Source organism: Citrus sinensis, chromosome 7, assembly GCF_022201045.2.
Source record: "Citrus sinensis cultivar Valencia sweet orange chromosome 7, DVS_A1.0, whole genome shotgun sequence".
In the NCBI taxonomy this organism is placed as follows: domain Eukaryota; kingdom Viridiplantae; phylum Streptophyta; class Magnoliopsida; order Sapindales; family Rutaceae; genus Citrus; species Citrus sinensis.
Window position 1 is genome coordinate 6,392,195 of NC_068562.1, and position 23,689 is coordinate 6,415,883.

Genomic DNA, 23,689 nt, shown 5'->3' on the forward strand with positions numbered 1-23,689 from the left:
GCTCTCAATTGAAAGCGTTTGGACAAACCAATATTGGGTAAAAAAAAAAAGAAATTCCATGTGATACGCATGTTAGTTAATTATAATTTGAAGTTCTAATTTAATTCAGTTAATAGCAACCATTAAATTTTCATAAAAATGAAAATAATTAATTGGATAGAATTGTGACATTCTTATATTAAACTAAGGTTTGGTCGTTTGGAGAAACCTGGACAATCCGACGCATGGAATATAATGAGGGTATAATGTATGAAGTATTCGAAGGGTCAGACAACCTAAAGCTCGAAAAAGGAAAGAAATTCAAAAAAGAAAAGAATACTAATAATTAAAAGATTATATATATTAAGAAAAAGACAGGATCAGATCCTAGGTTTCTCTCCAAACTCCACTTGCAATAAAGACGCTAAACTTACGTGTATATATCTTCATTAAAACAGGAATTTCAAAACACCCCCATATTGAAAGAAACCCAAGGAAAAGCCTTACAAGCCTTTCCCTCTGTTTCTTCACAAAACATTAATTTTGTTCTTCACTCAATTAATGCTGGAGCAATTCGTGAATTAAGGCAAATGCACGAACCGATCTGCTCTCATTGTCTCAAACGTTTCTCCATTGATTCATCTTTTATATATCATTAATAACATACTTGGTAACGGCGACCTCATTCTTCTCATCTTCTTTCCCAGAATCATGTCACATACTGCACCACATTTTCCAAAGACAATAAGATGAAAAATTTGTTGACTGTATGAAGATCTTTCCTTTCTTTGCAAAATTCTTTTTTGACAAGTACCCATCATTTGGGAAAGGGACGTTTCTATAAGTTTATATGTGGTGATCTCTGATCTTGGTGAGATTTTGATGACACATTTTACACGATGATGGAAAATGATCCAATATCAAATACCCCTTTGGCTAAACTGAAGCTTGCTCTGCCATTGTCATTGTAAAATTGCTGGTTCAGAGTCTGGTTTGCCTTTAAGAGGATTACTGGATTCCATCTTGCAGAAGCTTCAATACCAAGGATCTGATTCTGACGAAACATTGAGGTTAAGATGCAAACAAGATTGGTGGTACCATCAGAGGAGGGGAAGGACCCTGCCTCTACTTTTAGAACAAACCAAAGGCCTTTATCACTCAAATTTATGCAAATTTTCTTGATGTTTTTGGTTGTGGGGCTTTGTTTTTCGATCATTGGTTTGTATACAACGAAATTTAATGCAGTCCGTAATATCATGCCCATTGCACCATCCATCATTAATGTTCGCTTGGAAGATGTAAGCGACATAAAAAGTTGGATTAAGCCTCCAACAAACCTGTTGCATAACATGAACGACACTGAATTGTTCTGGAGGGCTTCATTTGTTCCTCGAATAAAGAAGTATCCATTTAAGAGAGTACCCAAAATTGCCTTCATGTTCTTGACAAAGGGGCCATTGCCACTGGCACCTCTTTGGGAGAAATTCTTCAAGGGGCACGAAGGGCTCTACTCTATCTATGTTCATCCTCATCCGGCTTACAATGGCAAATTTTCACCTTCTTCAGTTTTCTATAGGAGACAAATTCCGAGTCAGGTATTAAACTACCATTCTTTATATAATTGTGGCATGACTTTATACAAATAGAGATTGTTAACTACAATTACAGGGGTCTCTTTATATTGAACTTATTGTTTTTGAGAATTCTTGTACGTTTTTGGTTTATAGAGACACTTGTGGGTTGCACAGGAAATCCATTTATTAAATTTTTGAAAAAAAAATTGCCATTAAATGGGACGGCCCTTTAGAGATGGCAGCTAATTGAATCCTTCATCTTAACTGATTAATGGTTTAGATGGCAGTCCTTATTCTTGCTTTGTACTTCAGTCAACAGAAACTAATTTATGTTTGCTTTGCTTTCTGTAAACTCTGCACGGCTAGAGATCTCCTGCATTGGTGATTTGAATTGGTTATTTGCTCTTACTAATCCAGTTCCTAGTCTAATTCTGAACAATCTTGTCTCCTTTCCTCTGTGTGCTATGCTTTTATCATCCTGATTGATTCAAAATTACTTTCCAAATTATTTGATCAACCTAAAAATGGTATTGTCCTAAATTATTCTTCCAAGGTACATTTGAACATTACGACTTGCATGCTCTGCTATCAGAAGAGACACTGCTGATTGTTATAGAGTAATTGAGGATCCGAAAGGATGAGGTGCAAAATAGGAGCTATTTCAATTTAAAATAATCACAAACATGAGGACTGGAATGTGGTATCTGTTGGCAAAGAGTCCTTATAAGAATTGTTGTGACAGTTCATCCATCCAGGGTGGATATTATTGTCTGAATGAGTAGAGAGGGAATAAATGTAGTTGAAATTATGGCAAGAAAAATTCAGTCCATTGCTTTGGCTCCTGTTCTTCAGAAAGAAAGAAAGAGTAAGTGATATGTGCAAAGAGGGATTATGTTTATTACTCAAGTAACGATCGCATTCATGTGCCTGACCTAGATATTTGTAATAAGGTTCGTTTAGTTGAGTTCTAACAATTGAGGGAAATTATGTGCATAGCATATTTTTAAAAAGCACCATCGGATATGTGCTACTTAAAATAAATTTTAAGAAATTAACACTGTCCTATTCCTTGTATCGATATCCGTACCCAAAAGCTGCTGTTTATTTGCATTCAATTTCCTATTGATGTACAATTTCTTTCATCGAGCAGCATTTCGCCCCTCAATTGGCACTTGAATGTGTTCTTGGTATATCTTAATGAGCATAAGTGATTTTTATTCAGCTGAGGAAATTTGTTATTATGAATCATAGAAGTTTATTCCCAGTTTCTGAATTTATGCACAGTAATTATTAGTTACCTTAGAATTGCTACTCACAATGTCACAGCGCTAACATCACATTGGTGCTAAATTTCATATTTCTTTCTTTTACAAGACTAAGCCTTTCCATTGGGCATATTTTTGTTTGTGGAGTGGAATTTATATATGTTGGCAAGAGCTAATGGTTGTCCCATTAAAATTTTGTTTCCTCAACATCCAATACGTCCATGCTCCTTTTCCATGGATATGATTATTTACATATTTGAGAATTTTATTTGCAGCCAGCTGAGTGGGGAGAGATGAGTATGTGCGAGGCTGAGAGAAGACTCCTGGCTAACGCATTGCTTGATGTTTCCAATGAATGGTTTATCCTCCTCTCTGAGTCTTGCGTTCCTCTCCACAACTTCAGCATTGTTTATTATTACATATCAAAATCCCGATACAGTTTTATGGAATCATATGACGATCCTGGACCCTATGGAAGAGGGCGCTATAATGGAAACATGGAACCTGAAGTCACCCTTTCCCAGTGGCGTAAAGGCTCGCAGTGGTTTGAAATTAATCGGAGGCTTGCAGTTGACATAATCGAAGACACCAGCTACTATCCTAAGTTCAGAGATTTCTGCAAACCAGGATGTTACGTGGATGAACATTACTTCCCCACAATGCTGACCATACATTTTTCACGTCTTCTTGCGAACCGAACCCTTACTTGGACGGACTGGTCAAGGGGCGGTGCTCATCCCGCTACGTATGGTGGGGCTGACATAAGCGAGGAATTTTTCAGGAAGATTACTGCAAGTTCGCAGTGCTACTACAATAAGCAGGTGACTTCATTTTGTTATCTTTTTGCAAGGAAGTTTGCTCCAAGTGCTTTGGGTCCTTTGTTAGAATTGTCTCTCTCAGCTTTTGGGTTTTGACAAGGGCTTGGCCACTGAGATGCACACTTAGACAAATGCTAACTGGAACATGGGAGTTTTGTTACTGCTAACCCAGTCTCCATTATATGAGTTTCATCCATCTTTACCTTGCCTTTACAGGTTTTTTCAATATCACTCAATTTGAAGAATATTAGATTCTAAATTAGGCATGCTAGACAGCTCCGTCTAATGATTGATATACCATGTTGTCTAGTACCGGTCAATCAAATGTAATGTTACTGTAACATACATATAAAGTTGCGTACCACCATCCGTTTTGATGATATGTCTTATTATCTCCCAATAAGATTCTCATGTAAGGTAACCTTTTCATTTCTCTCCAAGATTTGGAGATAGTTGTGCTTAACTTGAGTGGCTACAAATTTTTTTTCATAGCAATTTTTGAATGGCCTTCAATCTTTGATTCTCCATTAAACTCATAGAAAGAGTTAATTAGTTACCTTCTTGTGATCACCATTCCAAATCAAAATTCTCAGGTGAGATGGTAAGGCTTCAATGCACTGGACAGGACAGGGATGAAAAAGAGTATCTACAATATATAGCATAATAATTTACCTCAAGTTAAATGGTAAATAATATATACATAATATTTCTGCAATATCACATAACTCCTAGGAAATCCGATAGAAATGTTATTCGCAATGCCTTAACGATTTCCAAAATTATTTTGTCTTGATACATTGACGAATGTTAACTTATTTCCCACCTAACTGAAAATCAATAAGATGTTCTTCCTTGAATCAAACTTGTATAACAGGACATTCTGGTAACATTTACACCAGTACTGGATTCCATAGTCATTGATAAGCAAGTCAACAGTACCTTACAGTTCATCGCGGTAGTTTCCCTCTGGCAAAGAAATTTCTGGTCCAAACTCAAGAAGATACCTTAAAGCAAGTGATGCATGAAGTGCGGCTCCATAAGGAAGTGCATCTTCATTGAGTGTGAAGTAGGGGGAGTGTGTAGATTCAACCTTCCCAAGTGTCTCATTCTTCATCCCTAGGAAGAAGAAGTATCCAGGCATTACTTCTTGGTAAAATGAGAAATCTTCAGATCCCATCACTGGTGCCATAACCTTAACTTTTTGAGTATCAAGCATATCTCCAGCAACAGTTTGGAAGTACTTGTGCAAATCGTTATTGTTTATGGTGGGAGGGAAAAAGGGTTTCTCTTTTGACAGGAAATCAACAGTTGCACTGCATCTCTGTACTGCAGCTTGCCCAATGATAACCTGCAGCAAAGTAAACAGAGTCTTGAAAAATAAAAAGGAGAGAATTTTGATTAAAAATAAAAACTTTCCATTGTCGTGGATCTTTTCTTTTCTTTTTTATGCTTTTCCTCATCTGAATAGCACTCGCATTACCAGTTAGATCCATGATCAACCATTCCATTCCATTCTTTTGAGGAAGCTACTAGGTCCATATCAACAGGCAATTGATTTATCATAGTCCATTCAGAAGTTCAGGGATAATAGAGGTAGTGACATCATTTTGAATGGTTAAAGTACTATCTCAGTTATCATGTTAGAAAATTATAAACCACATTTGTTATGGTTGCAAAAAATGCCAACTATTTGCATAAAGTTACTTCATGGTGTTTGGTCAATTTATGAATGATCATTTACATTAAGTTATTTAACTGTCATACCTCCTCAATACGTTGCTTTAGTTGCGTGAAGCTTTCCTTTGAAAAGGCCCGGAAAGTGCCTCCAATTAATACTGAATCTGGAATGACATTGAATGCACCACCTCCTTGAAATTTTGCAACTGTCACGACCTACAAATGAATGCCCAGAGTTAAAGTACAGTGGACTCAGAACAATATCACAATTTGAAGACATGTTCCATCAAATTAATTTGACTGTCAACAGTTACATCCTCCACAGTAACAGAGGTCAAAACAGAAGTATTCGACCAAAGTTAAATAAAGAAATCATAATGATGACTCTCCTCTCGTCTCCTCTTCAAGGGCAGAGCACCTAAGATCCCCCTGAACCTTCACAAGAACCTCAATGTCTATTGATCACGTAATGGTGTACTCTCCTTGCAGAGTTCCTAATCCCTAGCACATCAATTACTTTATGTGTGCCATGTTCTGCCCCTTGGAAAAGGGGATCAAGTTTTACTATGTATAAGAAACATTGCCTACTCTGACAAAACCACCAAGTATCAATCAATTAAAAAAGGGACACCATTCAAAGGCAGAAAAGATTTTATTGAATTATAGCTGCCTGCACTCACAAGAAGAAAGTATTCCAAATACATTGAAGAACTTTAAAACACACAGGAAAGGCAAGGAAAAAACATAAGAAACAGTTGATGGAATTTACCTGTGAATCAAGTGGATCAGCTTCACGAGAAACAAGATGTTGTAAACTAACAATCACATTAGAAGCTGCCAATATTGGATCTATTGAATGCTGAGGAATGGCCGCATGACCTCCTTTTCCACCTATTACTGCTTCAAAGAAGCCACTCCCAGCTAACAGAGGACCAGGTCTTGAAGCTACTTCACCTATGGGTAAGTTAGGGTCGACATGTAACCCAAATATGGCATTAACTTTTTCCAGGACTCCTGCTTCGAGCACTTTGTGGGCTCCTCCACCTCCTTCTTCGGCTGGTTGGAAAACCAGAACAACTGTACCCTAGTGAAACAAGCAAAAAAAGATCAATCTCAGGCATACACAAGTCTCTGTGTGTGAGTATTATGAAGAACTTATCTTCAATAAGTTAAATGCCACTCATTCTTACTCAAAATGATAACGAAGGTAATACTAATACCAATAAAAAATGTAAAACTAATAATTGTTCAGAAATTATCATTTGAGAAGAGGAAGCTGAAACATAAACTTGAGATTTTTTTATACTTGTATTTACTCACACTATAGGTGTAAAAGTTTTAATTGAAGCACTCAACTCCATTTACAGGCAATGTTTCAGATTGGCACTTTCAAAACTTGACCTATACGAGGAAGAGTACATGTTTCCTCAACATTATCGTGAAGATTAGCTTGACTCAACCCACTAACAATAGTCTAAAATCCATACACTCCATTGGGAGAAGCATCAAACATCTTTATTCTTGAAATATCACTAGCATGGCTCGATAATTGGCTTTCTAAATGGCATCCCCTTTTCTTGACTATTATTGATATCAGCTTTTGAAATAATTATTAGAACAATCTAATAGGAAAATACAGAATTCACTGAATTAGCCATTATAGTCTACACAAAATTACCAATATACCATTGTTTATCTAGTTACTGTTGTTGCATAACATACAACATATGTTTATAAACTATACCCATAACCTAGTTTCCCGAGTAGAAGATGACATGTGTGAATAAAGCAACAAACCTTTAACTCCTCACGGTGCTCTTGAAGAATTTTTGCTGCACCTAGAAGCATGGTGACATGGCCATCATGCCCACAGGCATGCATTTTCCCAGGAATTTTACTCTTGTACTCCCACTCAACCATTTCCTACAAAATCCAATTGCCCCATCAATCCAGTTCTCAATAACGTTCTTTTTTCAACCCAAGGGGGTAAAAGATTGAAAATGAAATGAAAACATACCGATCTGTTATCACCATCAAAGCTATCTAAAATTTGTAAATTAAAAGAAACCAAAATCAATCAAATTTTTTATGCTGTGCTCTACTTCAACTTATCTCATTCAACAGCATAAGCCAATCATGCAATTAATAACTAAACAGCATACGAAGAGCATAAAAGAGATACAAATTCAAGTGATCAAACAATCTGGCAATAAACTGAAGTCAACCAAAAAAATAAACATTTTTATAAAACAATCAGCTAATTTAACAAACATGGGCTATAAATAAATAAATGATGAGAAAATTTTCAAACCTGCAGAGGAAGAGAATCCATATCTGCTCTCAATGCAACAAAAGGAGGCTCACCAGTCCCAATAAAACCAACAACACCAGTTACTGCTACCGGGTGTTTGTATTTAATACCCATTTTATCCAATTCTGATCTAATAAGCTGACTAGTCTCAAATTCCTGATAGCCCAGTTCTGGATTCTGATGTATTTTTCTCCTGATACCAATCATCCAGCCAACAAGCTCTTGTCTTTTTGCAAAATTAAGCAACTTTTTTGGAATATCCGATAACCCATTTGAGCTTGAAGAGCCATACGAGAATCTAACAGGACATGGATTGAGCAAATGAAGAACAAAAACTACGAAGACCCACTTCGAGAAACTCATGGCTCCACCCATAAGTTTCGATTTCCAAGAACAAAATGAGGAATAAGCAACTTCAGACCCTATTATGCGTTGAAGTTGATTTCTTTAATAAATAGGTTTTTCGAATAATTTAAGGAGAATAAAAAATTTAGCATGTGGTCTCAGCAAAGAGACGCTCGTCTTTTGCAGTATCTATCAAGAGTGGTTACGGTTCAAACTGGATTCTCATTTGCTGACTTACACAGCATCACCCAAACGCGGCTTCTCATTTGAAGCGCCGTTTGTTTAAATAATATTTTTTAAATGAGATTATTGAGACAGTTTTATTTAAAGAGTATTTTATAATTTTTAATTTAGTATTATATTATTTTTTATTTTAATATTGAAAAGTATTGTAATTATTAAAATAATTAAAATTATTTTTATTCTAATTTTTTTTTAAGAAATTATTTATTTTTTCACACTATTATTGGAAGAGTCTTGGATGGTATTCTTGCACGTGCCGATTTCTCATTTTTCATATTTTTCAGATTTGGCAAATAATTTTTCACGTGCTGTAATGGGACAATTGTGGAAAATAGCTAATATAGGGTAATCTATAAAAATAACTTAACATTTTTCTTACTCTAATAACTTAAAATATTTTATTCGTATATAAATAAATGCACCTGAGTAATTAGTTATGTTACACATATGGACAACTAAATATTAACGAACAACAGACAACCAATAATCAACAAGTAAATAATAATTTAGATGTCGATCTTTATCCGCCACAATAAATTTACTGACATGTATTCACATCAAAAATATTATTTTATTATTGAAGTAAGGAAACTGAGAAGTTAGTTGTTTTCATAAATAATCACCCTTATTTTTCTTTATAAATCTCCCTTATTATATTTGTCTGCACGTTTGGGTTCGAAGAGGTATGATATAGACTACCCTAATTAAATTTTTATATGAATTATGTTTCTTTAGGAGAGGTATAAATTTGTCGGCACGTTTGCTTATGTCTTTTTCAATCCAACATCAATTAGTAGAAGTAGCAAATATGGAATTGAAAAGGGTTTGTGAATTTTTATTAAATAAGGAAGAGAATGTACATAGCACATGAACCCTTTCTTTTTATAAATTTTGTTATAACACAATAAAATAATCTAGGGCTCATAATAGTCCAAAACCTCTCACGTTAATAAGAATATTATTTGATTAATTTCAGGGTTGGCTAGCTTCTGGGGTCCGGGCCCAACTGGCCAAGTAGCTTCTTTCTTTTCTTTTTTTTTAGTTAATCTAACATTATCTTTATTTTCACATGTGATTATTTATATTAAAAACAAATTATATAGAATAATCATGCAGATAAAATATCAATAGCAGCCCCATATGCATGGCTAGCTTCTTCCAGGAGATAAAATAAATAATCACTAGTATCAGAAGTAGTGCTGTCAACAATCTCAAAAGCCTAGCTTCAGATGGCGCGATTTCATCAACTCCGGTGGCCCCAGTCTCCGCATCATCTTCGCAGCTAGGGGTGTTTAGAATTCAATCTGATCCACTCAATCTATTCGATCCGTATAAATCCAATCCGTGGATTGAATATGAATTGAAAATTTAAAAATCCGTAGTCGATGAATTGGATATGGATTTGCTTCTGTAAATCCGTAGAAATTCGTGAATCCACAAAAAAAAATATATATATATATATAATTAAAAAATTATAAATATAACATGACATTACATAGTTACATAAGCACTATAACATATCTTAGCCATTACCCAATAATAATATAAAATGAAAAAGAATTAAATAATCAAATATACAAATATAACTTGTAAAAATTATAAAAAAATAAAAGCAAAGTCACACGCACTAGCAAAAACAGAGTAACATAACGTCAAGTCACCAACAATTTGTAAAGTCACCCAAAAGCAAAGTAACATGACGCCAAGGCACCAACAATTTACAAACAAAAAACCTTAAGTTTTTCCGCCGTCACACGCACTAGCAACACTCAATACTGGTTGGATACACTCTCGATGCGGATTTGAAGGACATCGGCCATGCGATTCCGGCGAGAGCAAGCTATCTTCTTTCCCAATTCCATCGAGCCACTTCACATTCACTGGTTCTAGCTGAACAATTTCACTATCACAACCTTCAAGATCACCACCCATACGGCTTCTCCTGAATCCTGATTCACCCGTACAACGAGGGCCAGCATGCACATGATCATTATGCCTCACTGGAGTGGAATTCTCAGAACCTTCAGATATCAACTGATTTTCTCCAAATCAGCATTGAACTGAAGCATGCGGATATATATTGTCGTTTTAGTTTTCTTTAATTTGGAACTTGTACACAAATGAATTTTAATTGTTAGACATATGTGTGTATAAACAATATCAGTGATTATATGTGAAGGAGAATAAAGAAACTTGTTAGTTTATAAAATCTGTATGTGAAAGAAGTTATTAAACTTATTAAGTATATACCACTAGCATAGTTTCTTAATTAATTCTATGTGACAGAAGTTAAATCTAAACATTGCTTTGAAGGCCAAAGTTCAATTAATTCTTAAGGTCTGGTCATCTACGTGTAGCTAAAACACCAAATTATGACTTGGCGCATCAGGAGAGTTTCAAAGCGTGCATGTGACGCTAGCCGGCCAGATCATAATCATATATGCTACAAAGTTACCCCTTCGTTCAGGAATTTTGATTTTTCTCATGAACCTTTTTTTAGAAATAAAGAACATTATTCCCGTATACAAGTCAATTGGAATGTTTGATACTGTTTCAGTGTTCATCAAGTTTGTCTTCGGGGCCAACTGGCAGAGAGAAATCGTTTCAGGAATCTTGAGTCACCAAATACTATCACTTGAAGGGATAGTGATACATTTGGAATCAGATGCAGCTTCAGCTTCACAACCTCTTGTTGCCTATAGTAATTAACTATATAGCTTCACTTTCTCGCACAAATCAATACCCTTTCTCCATATCACAGCTTTGCTTCTTCAGTAGTTTCCTCTCCATTTATGGTATGATATACGCAACTTTAGTATATTTTGTTATTTTAGTTTAATTTTATATTAATGCTGGGTTTAAATTTTTGCTTATTCTCAATGATTTTCCTTATAAACACATTCCAATAAAACCCCCTCCCCCAACCGTTTACGTTTTTTTTTTTTTTTCTAATAATTGGATGAAGCATGACTTGGTGATTTAGTGTCTACAGCTGAAACTAAAATTGTCCCAATACTGTAAACGTGGAGCTCTTTTGAGTAATTGTTAATATTATTGTAGGAAGGTGGCAAGGATCATGCTAGTGGGCAAAAGAAGAGTATAGTAATTGGACCATGGGGAGGAAATGGAGGAACCAGTTGGGATGATGGCATCTACCATGGGGTGAGAGAGATCACCCTTGCTTATGACCGTTGTATTGACTCGATACGGGTGGTGTACGATAAGAAGGGCAACCCTGTCACAGCAGAAAAACATGGAGGAGTCGGAGGCAATCGGACAGCTGAGGTTTGCTCAATTCCTACTCTATTGTCCTTCCCCGTCTAGTTTATTTTTCTTCTTGATATGGGAACTTTTTGATCCTTAAAACAACTTGCTCGCCTGCGCTGTAAATTTTCATTCAATTTCAGATAAAGCTTCGATTCCCAGAAGAATTCTTGATCAGTGTTAGCGGCCACTACTGTCCTGTCGTCTATGGTGGCAGCCCTGTGATCAGATCCCTAACATTTAAGAGCAACAAAAGAACCTTCGGTCCTTTCGGAGTTGAAGAAGGAACCCCATTTACTTTCTCAATGGATGGAGGACTGGTTGTTGGTTTTAAGGGAAGGAGTGGCTGGTATGTCGATGCAATCGGTTTCTATTTGTCTAAGAAACAATCATCAAAGCTCCTTCAAAGGGTCCAAAAAGGGCTTCAAAGGCTTGCAAGCACAACTGCGAAGTCGTCTGCCACCAAGGATGGTGGAAAAGCCCATTAGATAGAGGCTAATACCTCGACAATAAAGTTGATACTGCTGATGTATTATTACGAACAAATACTTAGAATTATGAGCGCTCCTGCTAGAGTTTTATGTATTGGGTCCTCGAATTTTCTTAACATATCACGTCTTCATTACAGAGTCCATCTTCATCAATCATTATGTCACTGTTAGGATAACCATTCAAATCCCTACAAATACATGAATAAGGATCAAAAGATCTTTTAAACCAAACACGGGTAACTTAATTTTCAAACTGTATTAAACCTCGGCCATCAGTGAAAGAAATCATATGTACTTGCCTACTTGATATCCATGCAAATCCAAGATACAGTTGATTGATCTAGAATTGGGAATTTTGAGCTTCTAAAACTCTGCATAAATACTCTAATTTCTCTATTTAAAGACAAAGGAATTAATAAGTTCTTACCAGGTTAAATTTTCAACTGCATGCACAGCACTAAGAGCATGCTATCGTCGAACAAGACAGACATTTATAAACATCAGTATCAAGTCTATCTCAGCGGCCTTAATTCAATTAAAGAACCTGAAGTTGATTCGCTCAAATCTACAGAAAGAGCTTCACTGCTATGACAAAAACCAAGACAGACAGACCCTTGAACACCAGCATGCTGTGATCCTGTGGATAGGAGGGATAATACAAGGAAAAAAAAAATTGTTAACAACATAGACAATGTACAGGATATCAAATAACCGGCATCGGCATCCATAGGCACCAACCATAAGGTGTACATAAAATCACAAATCGAAATTCAGTCAAATTTACAAATAGTAAGTTTTATCCAACTTTTAACATGATCCTGGAGACCATATATATGACTACACATCAAATATGAATGAGCCAACTCTAGATTAACCTCTAGCCTTGAGCTCGGCAAGACGCCTTGATAAATCGTCCTCATCAACTTTCTCTTGTTGCTTGGTTGGCACAGCATGTGCAGCCGGTTGTGGGAGCCCAACTGAAACCTCCAGTCCATAATCATCAGCAACCTGTTGCATCAAACTGTTGACCTCCCCTTCTGGTGTGGATAATGAGGTTGACCCTGCCATAGCACTCTCCATGAACTCTGCTTGAACCTCCATGTTCACAAACTGCTTCTCAAATGAGTCCATAGTCTCTGACATCTTCTGCAAATTACCTGTAACAAATGTTGATTTAAAACATTATCCATAACTTATCTTTACATCAAACCAATCATTCTGAACATGAATTAAAAGCAATCATGTACCATCCTAAAATTTGCCAATAAACAGAATTTCTATATTATCAAGGAACATTTGAAGGTAAAATGGCTTCAGGAATTGGAAAGCAATCTTTTCACAGGTGTTCCCAAAGCAAAGTTCTACACTACAAAGGTGCAGTAATCATTAAGGCCAAATCTTTAAAGATTGCAGAGCCAAATTGCATATTTTTCGCCAGAGCCTGGAGCCATCTATATCAACTAATAATATTCAGGATGAAGTTTACTTTTGAATTTTCTCTCTGCAACCATACAATGCTTTTGATATCTAACAAAGCTAACAAAAAAATAAAATAAATAAAATAAAATCATTTTTTCCTTTAGGAAAAATGCATGATCACTCAATAAACAATTCAACTTTTGAAAATATACGATCACCTGAAAAACCAACCAAAACAAAAGCACCAGCAATGGTATATCGCATCAATATTCATATTCAACATAATTCACTAAATCACGGAACTTGGGAAAACAAATTGACAAAAAAAAAAGAAATATTTTTATGTACCGGTAGCGAGAGAGGATTCAAGGGACTTGACGATGTTAGCCATGGACTTATTAATGGTGGTCATTTTGGCCTGGGTGTCGAGACGAGCCACGACGGCGTCGAGACGAGAAGCGAGGCGGAGATAATTCATCTGTTCGGTGCGCTTGCGGATGGAGTTCTCGGCGTAGATTCTGGCGCCGTCCATGTTGCCTTTCTCGATGGCCTTTTTCACCTTCAATTTCTCGGCTTTCTCTTCCTTCTCGCATTTTCTCGCCTGGCGTTGAAGAGATTTTGAGGTGAATTTCAAGTCCATGATCTGATTCAACAGCTTCTCCGTGTTTCCCATCGCGAAATGTTTCGGATCTGAGAATTGAATCAAGCAAGGGTTTCAAAGAATTGGGGATTTTGATCGAAGACGACTTTTTGTGTTATTGAGATACTTCTTTCGCCTTTTCTTCCTCTATTATTTTATTTTATTTGTTTTTCTGCTATTCCTTTGCTTCGAGGAAAGACAAGGAGAGAGAACGTGGATTAATGTGGGCCAATTTCAAAATTGGGCCTGGCCTAACCAAATCAACATATTTCAACCAAAATAAATAAATAAATGCACAAAATCTTTAACGGTCGATTGGAAATATATATATATACACACGGGCGGGCGCGATACAGACCCTTATTATTATTTTTTCAATTAACACGAAATAGAACCTTATTATTAAATATTTTGTACACTAGATGAAGAAAATGCTAGCGACATAACGAGATAGATACACCTCACAGAAAATACACACGGACCCAGTATAGGAAGTCGAATTCTTAGCCGCGTTTAGGAGGAAGGCGGCAAAATCATATCACATTAATTAATTGATGCTTTAATTATAAAATAAAATAACACATCAATTTAAAATGGCATGGGATAGGAACTTGTATTTTTTTCATAACACATATGGAGCATGTAAACACACTAAAGTACACATGTAACGTCTCCATGCTTAATGCTCTGGTCTTGCTTCTCAATCTTTTGCTGCATATTCATTAATTTATTGTAAGTGCGACCGAAATTTAGTAACGTGATCACTTATGACATGTCGCACTTGAATTTGATATCTGAACTCGCTGCAAGAGAATGAATCTGAAATGAGAATATGTGTATATTTGATCCCACAATCTTTCCTGGCAATGTAGAATAATCTCTGCACCAATTATCTTCACCTTCATCGCCTCCTGCCATGCAAATTGCAGCAGTTGATAGAGACTCAATTTGTTGAATGGAATCATGGGACATGGCTGATGACGAAGAAATATCATTTTCTAAATTTTTTACATAAATCAATGTTGCATGAGAAGTTGTGCCATCAGAAGCAATAACGGAAGAAAACAAAAAGTACCGCCAAACAATGTCTTAGCAATCCACGTGTCACCAATCCTGCACATCCTCCCAAGTGTCTCACCTTCGCTACTAGTTCATCCTTATTACCCGGCCACCTGTTTAAGTCTCCATGCGTGTTTTGTGACGACTCAATGTGATATTTTGAGAAAATTTTGTGTCTTCTGGTTTGATCGCTATCTTTAAAGCCTTGAACACGCTGTCCCATTTGATTATTTGAGTTATCTCAAGAACCTGTGCATGTTGCTGTTTTCAGCAGAAATTTATCAGTTTAGTTGATTACAAGCTTTGCTGATCTGAAAACGGATACCCATTGGCTATTTGAGCCTAAACTGAAAACCCTTTTTGCTTTTTTGAGCAAAAATCGCATTTATTTGTTTGTTTGATCCAAAGCAATGACACCCATTTGGCTATTAGCTATTTCAACCAAATATTTTCTCTTTGGTTACTGAGCTCAATTCTCATTTCAGCTATTTGTACTAATGATCATATTTTTGCTTAGAGATAATTGGCCTCTTATTTGAAACAAGCAGTGTTTGATTCAAAGCACGTAGACCAATTTTGGCCATTTGAGCAAATAGTACTCTTTTAATCGTTTGAGCTGCTGTGTATTCTTGGTGGCTTTGGTGTGAATTCTACGAGAAATGAACGGGAATGGAGAAGAAGTGGCTGTATATGAGATAGCAGTGGTGGTATCACAAAGTAATGTGATTAAAGATAAGGAGATTGGTGACTGTCTTGACATTCTTGTAGCTGAGTTTAGGAATGTTGGGTTGATAGTTGATATAGTTTCTGGAGTTTCAGATGAGTTTATCAAGGTTTGATTTCTTTAAATATTGATTTCTTAAACATTCTTTTAATTTGGTTTACATATTGTTTGTTTGAATGAAGGCATTAATTTTAACTATGATATGTTCTGCCTTTGTGATTTAATATAAGCTGCTTGATTAATATTTATGTTTGCTTGCACTAACTTATTTGCAGTGTTATTGAATATTATACTTCAGTTACTTTTCTGTGAACTCAACTTGTTGCTTCTTTTGGTCAGCAAGTATTTGTATGTGCTACTGTATATATGTGGGTGGGAAGGCCCCAAGGGTTTGGCCGAGTGGTTTTCAAGAAGCTTTATTTATCTTGCCACGGGGTTGGAATCTTAGCAGAGATAAAGGGTAAAATATTGAATTTGTGCTTTGCACACACCTTTACCTTTTAGAAGTATAAATATGTGGGTGGGAAGAATATTCTGTCCTCTAAAAACTTCTTTTACTTCTGTTTCTTTGTCATTTTCCGTTTTTGATCACATAGATGGTACCATGTCAATTATTTGAATTGATGGTCTTCTTTATATTTTTCCTTGTGTCATTGAATAATGATTCAATTTTTAGTTCTGTGGCTACTCTCCTTGACCAATTTCAATTGGTGGGAATTTTCAAGTTTTTCTCGAGTTGAGTTGTTGATTTAGAACTATCTTCTTCTCAGGTGGCAGCACCTCCAGTGACTTTGGGGAGGGCTGCAGCAGAGATACAATTGAAGAAACCTACTCGTATTGGTGATTTCTGCAATGCAGCTCCTGACTTCAATGGAGTTTTACTTTTCTTTTCACATGATCTATTTCCCTTAATGAGAAGTGCTAGAATCCCATTATTTTCACAAGGCGCATTGTTGGGGAGGTATTTATAGCCTGATTTTAATTCCAGGAATGGATCTACAATTTGAATGGGAAGAGATGGATGCTTTTCTGAAACAGCCAGATGGTTCGTTGTTTAGTTGGTCCGAGCGTTTTCAATGCTACCACCACTTAATATATGGGATTGTGAGTCATTCAATTATTTTATTTTCTCAGATCAATGAACTTGGTTAATCATTTTCAAATGGTCAAATTTTAATGTAAACATTTTTGTAGTAACAGAAGTTAGCCGGTTGATTTGCTAGTTGGCCAGGTAAAGAACTATACAGTATGAGAAACGAACGATAGTAGGTTCAGGTGTTTGAATGTTCCCTTTGGATGTTGAATTTGTTCCATTTAAAGGATAATTTGAACTAAACTATCTTTTGATTGTTTAGCTCATATTCAAATCTCGCATTGTTGACAGTTTTCCTGATCCTAAATATGTATGTACATGGGTATCTTTATGCATTTCCTTGTCTATGTGTACATCATAATATGCTCTTGAGAGTCCACCTATTCTAAATCCAGGTAAACAAGAGCAATTTAATGATATCTCTAAAATACGATGGGAAAGAGTTCTGTTGGGAAGTTGGGCAATCTTTACTGCAGACATTGGAATCTAAGGGCATTGTTAAACAAGTGTTTCCTTTACACGGTAGGGCAATTTAGATTTATTATCATACTACTTGCAGTCCTGGTGTTGACCAATCTCTGGAAGTAAAATGAACTTTTATTTATAGCTGAAATGAAGAGGAAAAAACTCCTGAGAAGTTGGGCACTGAATTGGTGGGACCTCACTGACCAGCCAATTGATGAGATTTATTCATATTTTGGGACAAAGGTAACCCTGATGAAAATACATGTTTGCATTTGTACATTATTTCTCTGTTTTGCTTGATTTGTTAGTCAAGAAGTTCATGCTTTTTAGGTTGCTATCTATTTTGCTTTCCTTGGAAAGTATACACAATGGTTGTTCTTTCCAGCTGCACTTGGGCTTATTGTGCAATTGGTGGATTTTGGGTAAGTTTTGCCAGCTCTTGAATCTTTTTGTGGTTTTTAATGCCTTTCTGCTTGGTGCCTCTAAAGCAACTTGCTCTTGATGCCTCTGGGCTCACTGCTTGTGTTTCCTTCAGATCGTTGCAGTTGCTAGCGCTCCCTGTCTTTTTCATAAGCATAACCTTATGGGCTGTGTTGTTTTTCCAGTTCTGGAAACGGAAAAACTATGCCCTTTTAGCCAGGTATATCTACAGTAAAAATGGTGGGACAATTATTATCTTTGTGCAAAAATAGGCTTATTTTAGGTTTATTAATGTTTTCTTAACTCCCTCTACTTGTGTGAACTTGGGCTATTCAGATGGCAGATAAATTGTACAATTGGTATTGGCCAAGGACATAAACTTTTGGGCATGAAGTGGAGTTACCGACAGCCTCCTGTGGAAGTTATAAAAACTTTAGGAACTGATAAGGCAAGAGAGAAAGAACTATATCAAAGACATGAATGGCTTGGACATCTCATGCGATTTAGAAATGATGTGTTTGTTATCTTGAGTATCATCTGCCTCCAATTGCCATTTGAGTTGGCATATGCTCATCTTTACGAGGTCATTGGATCTGACATTATAAAGTAAGACTCCGAGTCATGCTACTTCATCATTTCTTTTTTCTTCTTTGCTGTGAATCGCTGAAAGAAAGCCAGGGTGTTTATGTTCTTGGCTACATCTTACATCTGTATTTATGGTCTCCCTTAATTTCAGTCTATGTTATGACCTTACACCTGGTACCAAGTATATATAGAATTCTCAGATTATCTCATGAGTATGCCGTCGTGTATATATATATATATATATATAAATTTTCTTATGGGTGAACATCGATTTACAGACTTCATGTTTCACATTTTTGTATGTGGATTTAATAGCATAAATAGCAGATTAAGTGAGATTCGATCTGTGTCTCTTTTTGAGCTGCAACTGTTACAATAACTATGATTTACTGCAATACAGTTTATATTTATTCTATTGTTGATCTCTAATTCACGGACACTACCACTTATGCCACATGTCTTTATTCAATTATACCAAAAGTCATTGTTACTGTAAATAATGGAAACAGACTGGAAATCCTAAATTATTTATAAAGGATTTTCCTCCACTTGTAGTGCTTAGCAACAACCTGTCTAGTGATTTCTTATTTATTCTTCTCATAAAATAGTTTGATATATCTTTCTATTTTTTGGTTTTCAGGTTTGGGTTGACAGCCATTTATCTTTTTGTCATTCAATATTTTACCCAGATTGGGGGAAAGATATCAGTCAAACTCATCAAAAATGAAAACAATGAGAATTCGGAAAATAGGGCTGACAGCTTGGTCTACAAAGTAGTGAGCAGTAATTAATGTTGCATTTTTTATCTGTTCAATTTTGTGGAAATATCACTTCAGGAGCTCACTTAATATGCAGGTGTTCGGTCTTTATTTTATGCAATCATATATTGGAATTTTCTATCATGCCCTTTTACACCGCAATTTCAGGACTCTTCGCCAAGTCTTAATACAGCGTCTTATAATCTCTGAGGTATAAAACATTCGACTAGATTTCTCTACCTTATGTTAATGTTTTACAACTCAATTGGTTAATGTTCTTTGGGTTTGAAATTGCAATACAGGTGTTGGAGAATTTGCTAGAAAATTCCTTACCATATATGAAGTACAGCTATAAAAAGTACAAAACTATTAGGTAAAGCCTTTTCTGTCGTATCACCCTGTCGATGCAGGGCACCTACACTCTCCATTTGAATTCGCAAATAATTTCTTAACATTTCTTTTATGTCAAGAAACAAGAAGAAACACGAGAACAATAAACCAAGTGGGAAGATCCATGTCTCTACCAGGGTGGAGAAAGAGTACCTCAAACCTGCATATTCTGCAAGCATTGTAGAGGAGCTAGAGGATGGGCTGTTCGACGGTAATATGCTAACTCTTGCTACTTCTAAATAACTGATGGATGCATTTTGGATCCAAATGCAGATTTTTATCGTTAGATCAAAGGTTATAGTGGTCAAAATTATCTTTTCAAGTGGTTTTGTAGCACATCTTGACTTATAAATTATTTCTGCCGAATAAATATCTCCAACTATCTGCAGATTTTCTGGAGTTGGCATTGCAGTTTGGAATGATCATGATGTTTGCCTGCGCCTTTCCCCTTGCATTTGCCTTTGCTGCAGTGGTATTTGTTAGTTTTAGTGGCATTTTCACCTAATTTATGAATACTGGTTGACATTCATTTGAATTATGTTGAAGTAAATTAATTAGAAGTTTGGTATACAGAACAACATTATGGAAATTAGGACGGATGCATTGAAGCTGCTTTCTATGTTTAAAAGGCCTGTTCCTCGGGATGCCGTCACAATTGGCGCGTGGATAAACATATTTCAGGTGATGGGGAATAATTTGTATGAAAGTGGACACTTTTCGACATGTATTTTTATCCTCAATACTTAGGTATCAAATATTAATCCAGATATAACTACTTCTCTGAATCACAGTTCCTGATAGTGATGTCAATTTGCACCAATTCTGCTCTTTTAGTATGGTTATACGATCAGGAGGGGAAGTGGAAAATAGAGCCTGGGCTTGCAGCCATTCTCATCATGGAACACGTTCTCCTGCTGATTAAATTTGGATTTTCTCACTTTGTTCCTGAGGTGACCCCTTACGGTTACTCTTCTGCATTTTAATTTTGAAAACTGTTAAGCATCATGTTGCCAAGCTGAGACCTGTGTTTTTACTTTCACAACAGGAGCCTGCTTGGGTGAGAGCGAACAGGGTGAGGAATGCAACACAGGCACAGGATGTCTGCTCTAAACAGCTTTTGAGAACCATTTCTGGAGAAAAGACGTCTAACGAATCAAAGAAGAACGAGTGAGGTAGTTTGGCTTCTATAGCTTGCCAATTTCTGTATCTAATCTCTGTAAGAGTATGCAAGTAAACAAGAACAAGAAGCTGATGCTGCTGTTGTTTCTTGAGGACAGAATGATGAAATTTGAATGGTACTGGTGAACCTATATGGAATTTACTGCAAATTTACTTCATCGCATACATATACAAAAAAATATTTATATTTCAACATCATATACATCGCTAGGAAGCAGGGGTTTTCCTTTCTCAGCTGCGAGGGCTTCCCGTGTCACAATTATCAACACTACTCCTGGAGCTACCAAATTTGCCACTGACTTGTCGAGCGTATGCAGCAACAGCCTTAGCCCATCTGATGATCTTAGCCTTCACCTCATTCGAATCCATTTCTTTCAATGATGAACCCGGCTCCATTGATATTTCCTTGAACGAGAAGAAACTGTTGTAGTGTCTGCGTTTCGAGGAGCTGCTTGCAGGGTCTTTATCCTTGACAGCTCTGCTGTTTTGCAGAGAGAGATTTTTCTTGACAGACATGGCTTCTGCTGGCTGCCTTTGTTTCCGCAGCCGGTGAAATGGTTGGTGAATGGAGACAACATATTATTGATGAGATTTATAAGGTTAGCGAATTAAAGTTTCCCAAGCAAACATAATATTCTAAAATTTCTAATACGTGTGGTGAGGTACCCATTTCCATTGACTTGACTTTTCTTTTCGTTTTATTCTCTTCAGATTCTTACAGATTACCAAAACCGTGGTCTAATGATAAAAACAAAATTATCCTTGTTTTAGAAGAAACAACATTAACCCCCCATTTTTTTTTCCCATTGTGAAAATAAATTGAAAACATCAATGGCTACCATCTCTTGCTGATAGAAGAAAATAAATTCAGTGTTTTATAATTATTTGTATTACTCAAAATTTCGAGTTATATTTTTCTTAGTTTTATTCATCAATAGAATTTACCACTATAAATCACAACGTTGACTATTTTTCTTTTTAGATATAAAATTATAAATTACTAAGTCTTGTTCGTTTATGTATATAATTGGATTTAAGAAGTTTCGAAAGAAACTTTGAAGTTCTTGCTCAGTAAGTCATTAGACTCGGTCTAACCCACATAGTAGCTTACAATTTTGAACAAAATTTTTAGTATAATGTATTGAGTCGTTGTGTGTTATTTCTTATTGATTTATAAAGGTAGAAAAAATCAATAAGAAAAGACATGTATTAATTTTAATAGTATACACTAAGCCCCACTGTTTAAAAGGAAAAAGAAGAAAAAAACATGTAGCTCATGTCATACAACGATGCTTGTGTGCATGTGTGGTAGTGTTACGTGGGATTCTACTCATTGTACTTTGTTTTATAATTTATTCACAAATATTTTGCAAAAAAGAGTCACGCAATTTATAACCAATTGCTTCCAATTATTAACAATGATTCAGACTTTTTAATTGAAGAGTTTTCGACATGGTGATGAAATTGAAAGCTGAAGCTAAATTAAACGCTTATAGATTTTACTTCACATTAATCTTTGTTCTACTTTTACTTCATTAATCTTTGGGGTAAGGTGACGATTATCAAGAAAAATGATATCTACTAGTTGAAGGAGTGCAAAAATATTTATATTCTACAATGCGAGACACAATTTTTACACTTGAAACTTTAATCAAATAACCCTCAAGAGTTGGAGAAACCCTTTTGATTTTAAATCAAAATATAAATTGGTTGAAAGATGAATTAACTTGCATACATCTTTACTTGAAATCTCAAATTAAATTTAAGGCAATTAGCTACATCCCTCGGGTTTCAAAATATTTTACAAATCTTTTCTTGTAAGCATGGAAATGCAATAATACTTAATAAAGTAGTATACTATTCAATTCATCTATCGTTTCCCGGCCAAAATTTTGCTTTCAATGCCTCAAAATTTTGAGGACTCTTATGTTAAAAAACAAATTAGTAATTTTGACATAATCAGTAATTTTCAAATTAAAAAAAAAAATAATAGTACTTGATATTGTTTATTCATCCACGTACCATGTTTATCATTGGATTTAATACAATTACTAAGAATTACTACTAAAATCTTAACTTGCAGCACTACTAATTATATCGATCAGCGAAAATATAGAATTAATATTAAGTATGGTTGGTAGCGACATATAATTTTAATTTAGTGATCTCCACTAGTTAAGGGTGGCAAAAATATCCGTCCGGTCCGAACTCGGGCCACACCCAGGCATTTTAGCGGGCCAGTCTTGGGCATTAATTGATAAACTCAGAATCCAGATTTTATTAAAAAAAATATTATAAAATATATATCATTTTAAATATTTATATTTATTTGACTCATTTATTATACATATATAAAGTTTTAAACACTTAAAGTTCATATTTTCATGTCAAATTTCATTAAAATAAATTTAAAACTTATAAAATTACCAAAAAATAAAAAATATATACACATATAATATTAAAAAAATATAAAATTCAGATACCCGGATTAAAACCCGACACAACCCGGCCCGAGCATCTATGCATCCAGGTCGGGTTCGGTCATTGCGATATCCGGACCCGATCCGGGGTTTTGACATCCCTACCACTAGTAGGTTTTTTGGGGAAATTTTTATTTATTTTAGTGTAGATAGCAGGCAAGACTATATTTCTTAATTTTAATAGGACTCTTACGAGTATTATTTCTATATACTATATATAAAAATAATCAAGTTACTAATAACTGGATGAAAGCAAAAAATAACTCCTCAACGTACGAAATTATAGAGGATCTCGTTTAAAATCAACCAGTTCCATCGAATTGAATATGATTGTATTTATGATAGCATTTACTATATTAGAAATATCAATCAATCCAATTATTGCAATTGTTCAGGATACCCTTTTTCAGATTCTAGTTAGTTGGTTGGTAGCGACAAATGATTTTAATTTAGTCGAGTTATTTGATCTTGGGCGAATGAAAAAGGAAAGGGACAAGATTATATAAGCTG

At 35.5% G+C, this 23,689-nt stretch overlaps 5 protein-coding genes across 17 annotated transcripts; 3 read left to right on the forward strand and 2 right to left on the reverse strand.

The window, feature by feature from the left end:
• The first annotated feature begins 104 nt into the window (after positions 1 to 104).
• On the forward strand, positions 105 to 3,732 carry LOC102619633 (glycosyltransferase BC10-like). The gene is made up of 2 exons (XM_052445103.1): positions 105 to 1,574; positions 3,094 to 3,732. The coding sequence occupies exons 1-2, from the start codon at positions 1,056 to 1,058 to the stop codon at positions 3,730 to 3,732; spliced, it is 1,158 nt and encodes a 385-aa protein (XP_052301063.1). The 5' UTR covers positions 105 to 1,055.
• Positions 3,733 to 4,372: 640 nt separating this feature from the next.
• LOC102624642 (IAA-amino acid hydrolase ILR1-like 4) lies at positions 4,373 to 8,219 on the reverse strand. The gene is made up of 5 exons (XM_006466037.4): positions 7,625 to 8,219; positions 7,111 to 7,236; positions 6,083 to 6,397; positions 5,401 to 5,529; positions 4,373 to 4,984 (listed from the first exon to the last, which is right to left on the reverse strand). Exons 1-5 carry the CDS (start codon positions 7,997 to 7,999, stop codon positions 4,577 to 4,579), a joined length of 1,353 nt encoding a protein of 450 aa, XP_006466100.2. The 5' UTR covers positions 8,000 to 8,219; the 3' UTR covers positions 4,373 to 4,576.
• Positions 8,220 to 10,788: 2,569 nt separating this feature from the next.
• LOC102624357 (jacalin-related lectin 19) lies at positions 10,789 to 12,101 on the forward strand. Its single transcript, XM_015532213.3, has 3 exons — positions 10,789 to 11,007; positions 11,273 to 11,497; positions 11,620 to 12,101. Exons 1-3 carry the CDS (start codon positions 11,005 to 11,007, stop codon positions 11,962 to 11,964), a joined length of 573 nt encoding a protein of 190 aa, XP_015387699.1. The 5' UTR covers positions 10,789 to 11,004; the 3' UTR covers positions 11,965 to 12,101.
• Positions 12,102 to 12,668: 567 nt separating this feature from the next.
• LOC102623873 (ESCRT-related protein CHMP1B) lies at positions 12,669 to 14,191 on the reverse strand. Its single transcript, XM_006466034.4, has 2 exons — positions 13,735 to 14,191; positions 12,669 to 13,124 (listed from the first exon to the last, which is right to left on the reverse strand). Exons 1-2 carry the CDS (start codon positions 14,057 to 14,059, stop codon positions 12,838 to 12,840), a joined length of 612 nt encoding a protein of 203 aa, XP_006466097.1. The 5' UTR covers positions 14,060 to 14,191; the 3' UTR covers positions 12,669 to 12,837.
• Positions 14,192 to 14,899: 708 nt separating this feature from the next.
• LOC102623481 (anoctamin-like protein At1g73020) lies at positions 14,900 to 21,378 on the forward strand. Of its 13 annotated transcripts, none has more exons than XM_052444309.1 (17): positions 14,912 to 15,918; positions 16,580 to 16,649; positions 16,798 to 16,913; positions 17,298 to 17,424; positions 17,510 to 17,610; positions 17,698 to 17,789; positions 17,903 to 18,007; positions 18,124 to 18,393; positions 19,013 to 19,148; positions 19,228 to 19,341; positions 19,433 to 19,503; positions 19,601 to 19,731; positions 19,910 to 19,992; positions 20,094 to 20,201; positions 20,312 to 20,470; positions 20,566 to 20,692; positions 20,911 to 21,378. In XM_052444309.1, exons 1-16 carry the CDS (start codon positions 15,745 to 15,747, stop codon positions 20,689 to 20,691), a joined length of 1,983 nt encoding a protein of 660 aa, XP_052300269.1. In that variant the 5' UTR covers positions 14,912 to 15,744; the 3' UTR covers position 20,692; positions 20,911 to 21,378. The 13 variants fall into 13 exon arrangements, 10 of the variants coding, with proteins under 10 accessions (XP_052300270.1, XP_052300269.1, XP_024955189.2 ...); XM_025099415.2 differs by having other exon boundaries at positions 14,913 to 15,918; positions 20,918 to 21,378; XR_008056492.1 differs by having other exon boundaries at positions 14,914 to 15,918; positions 20,566 to 20,815.
• The last annotated feature ends 2,311 nt before the right edge of the window (positions 21,379 to 23,689 follow it).

Excerpts from the sequence above, each read along its gene's own strand:
- LOC102623873 (XM_006466034.4), bottom strand. The coding sequence starts at position 14,059 with ATGGGAAACACGGAGAAGCTGTTGAATCAGATCATGGACTTGAAATTC. Across the intron at positions 13,125-13,734 it reads TGAATCCTCTCTCGCTACCG|GTAATTTGCAGAAGATGTCA; the intron begins GTACATAAAAAT and ends CATTTGTTACAG.
- LOC102624642 (XM_006466037.4), bottom strand. The coding sequence starts at position 7,999 with ATGGGTGGAGCCATGAGTTTCTCGAAGTGGGTCTTCGTAGTTTTTGTT. Across the intron at positions 6,398-7,110 it reads AGCACCGTGAGGAGTTAAAG|GGTACAGTTGTTCTGGTTTT; the intron begins GTTTGTTGCTTT and ends TTGTTTCACTAG. Across the intron at positions 5,530-6,082 it reads CTGATCCACTTGATTCACAG|GTCGTGACAGTTGCAAAATT; the intron begins GTAAATTCCATC and ends ATTCATTTGTAG.
- LOC102619633 (XM_052445103.1), top strand. The coding sequence starts at position 1,056 with ATGCAAACAAGATTGGTGGTACCATCAGAGGAGGGGAAGGACCCTGCC. Across the intron at positions 1,575-3,093 it reads GGAGACAAATTCCGAGTCAG|CCAGCTGAGTGGGGAGAGAT; the intron begins GTATTAAACTAC and ends TTTTATTTGCAG.
- LOC102623481 (XM_052444309.1), top strand. The coding sequence starts at position 15,745 with ATGAACGGGAATGGAGAAGAAGTGGCTGTATATGAGATAGCAGTGGTG. Across the intron at positions 19,504-19,600 it reads AAAAAGTACAAAACTATTAG|AAACAAGAAGAAACACGAGA; the intron begins GTAAAGCCTTTT and ends TTTTATGTCAAG. Across the intron at positions 19,732-19,909 it reads AGAGGATGGGCTGTTCGACG|ATTTTCTGGAGTTGGCATTG; the intron begins GTAATATGCTAA and ends AACTATCTGCAG.
- LOC102624357 (XM_015532213.3), top strand. Across the intron at positions 11,498-11,619 it reads GAGGCAATCGGACAGCTGAG|ATAAAGCTTCGATTCCCAGA; the intron begins GTTTGCTCAATT and ends ATTCAATTTCAG.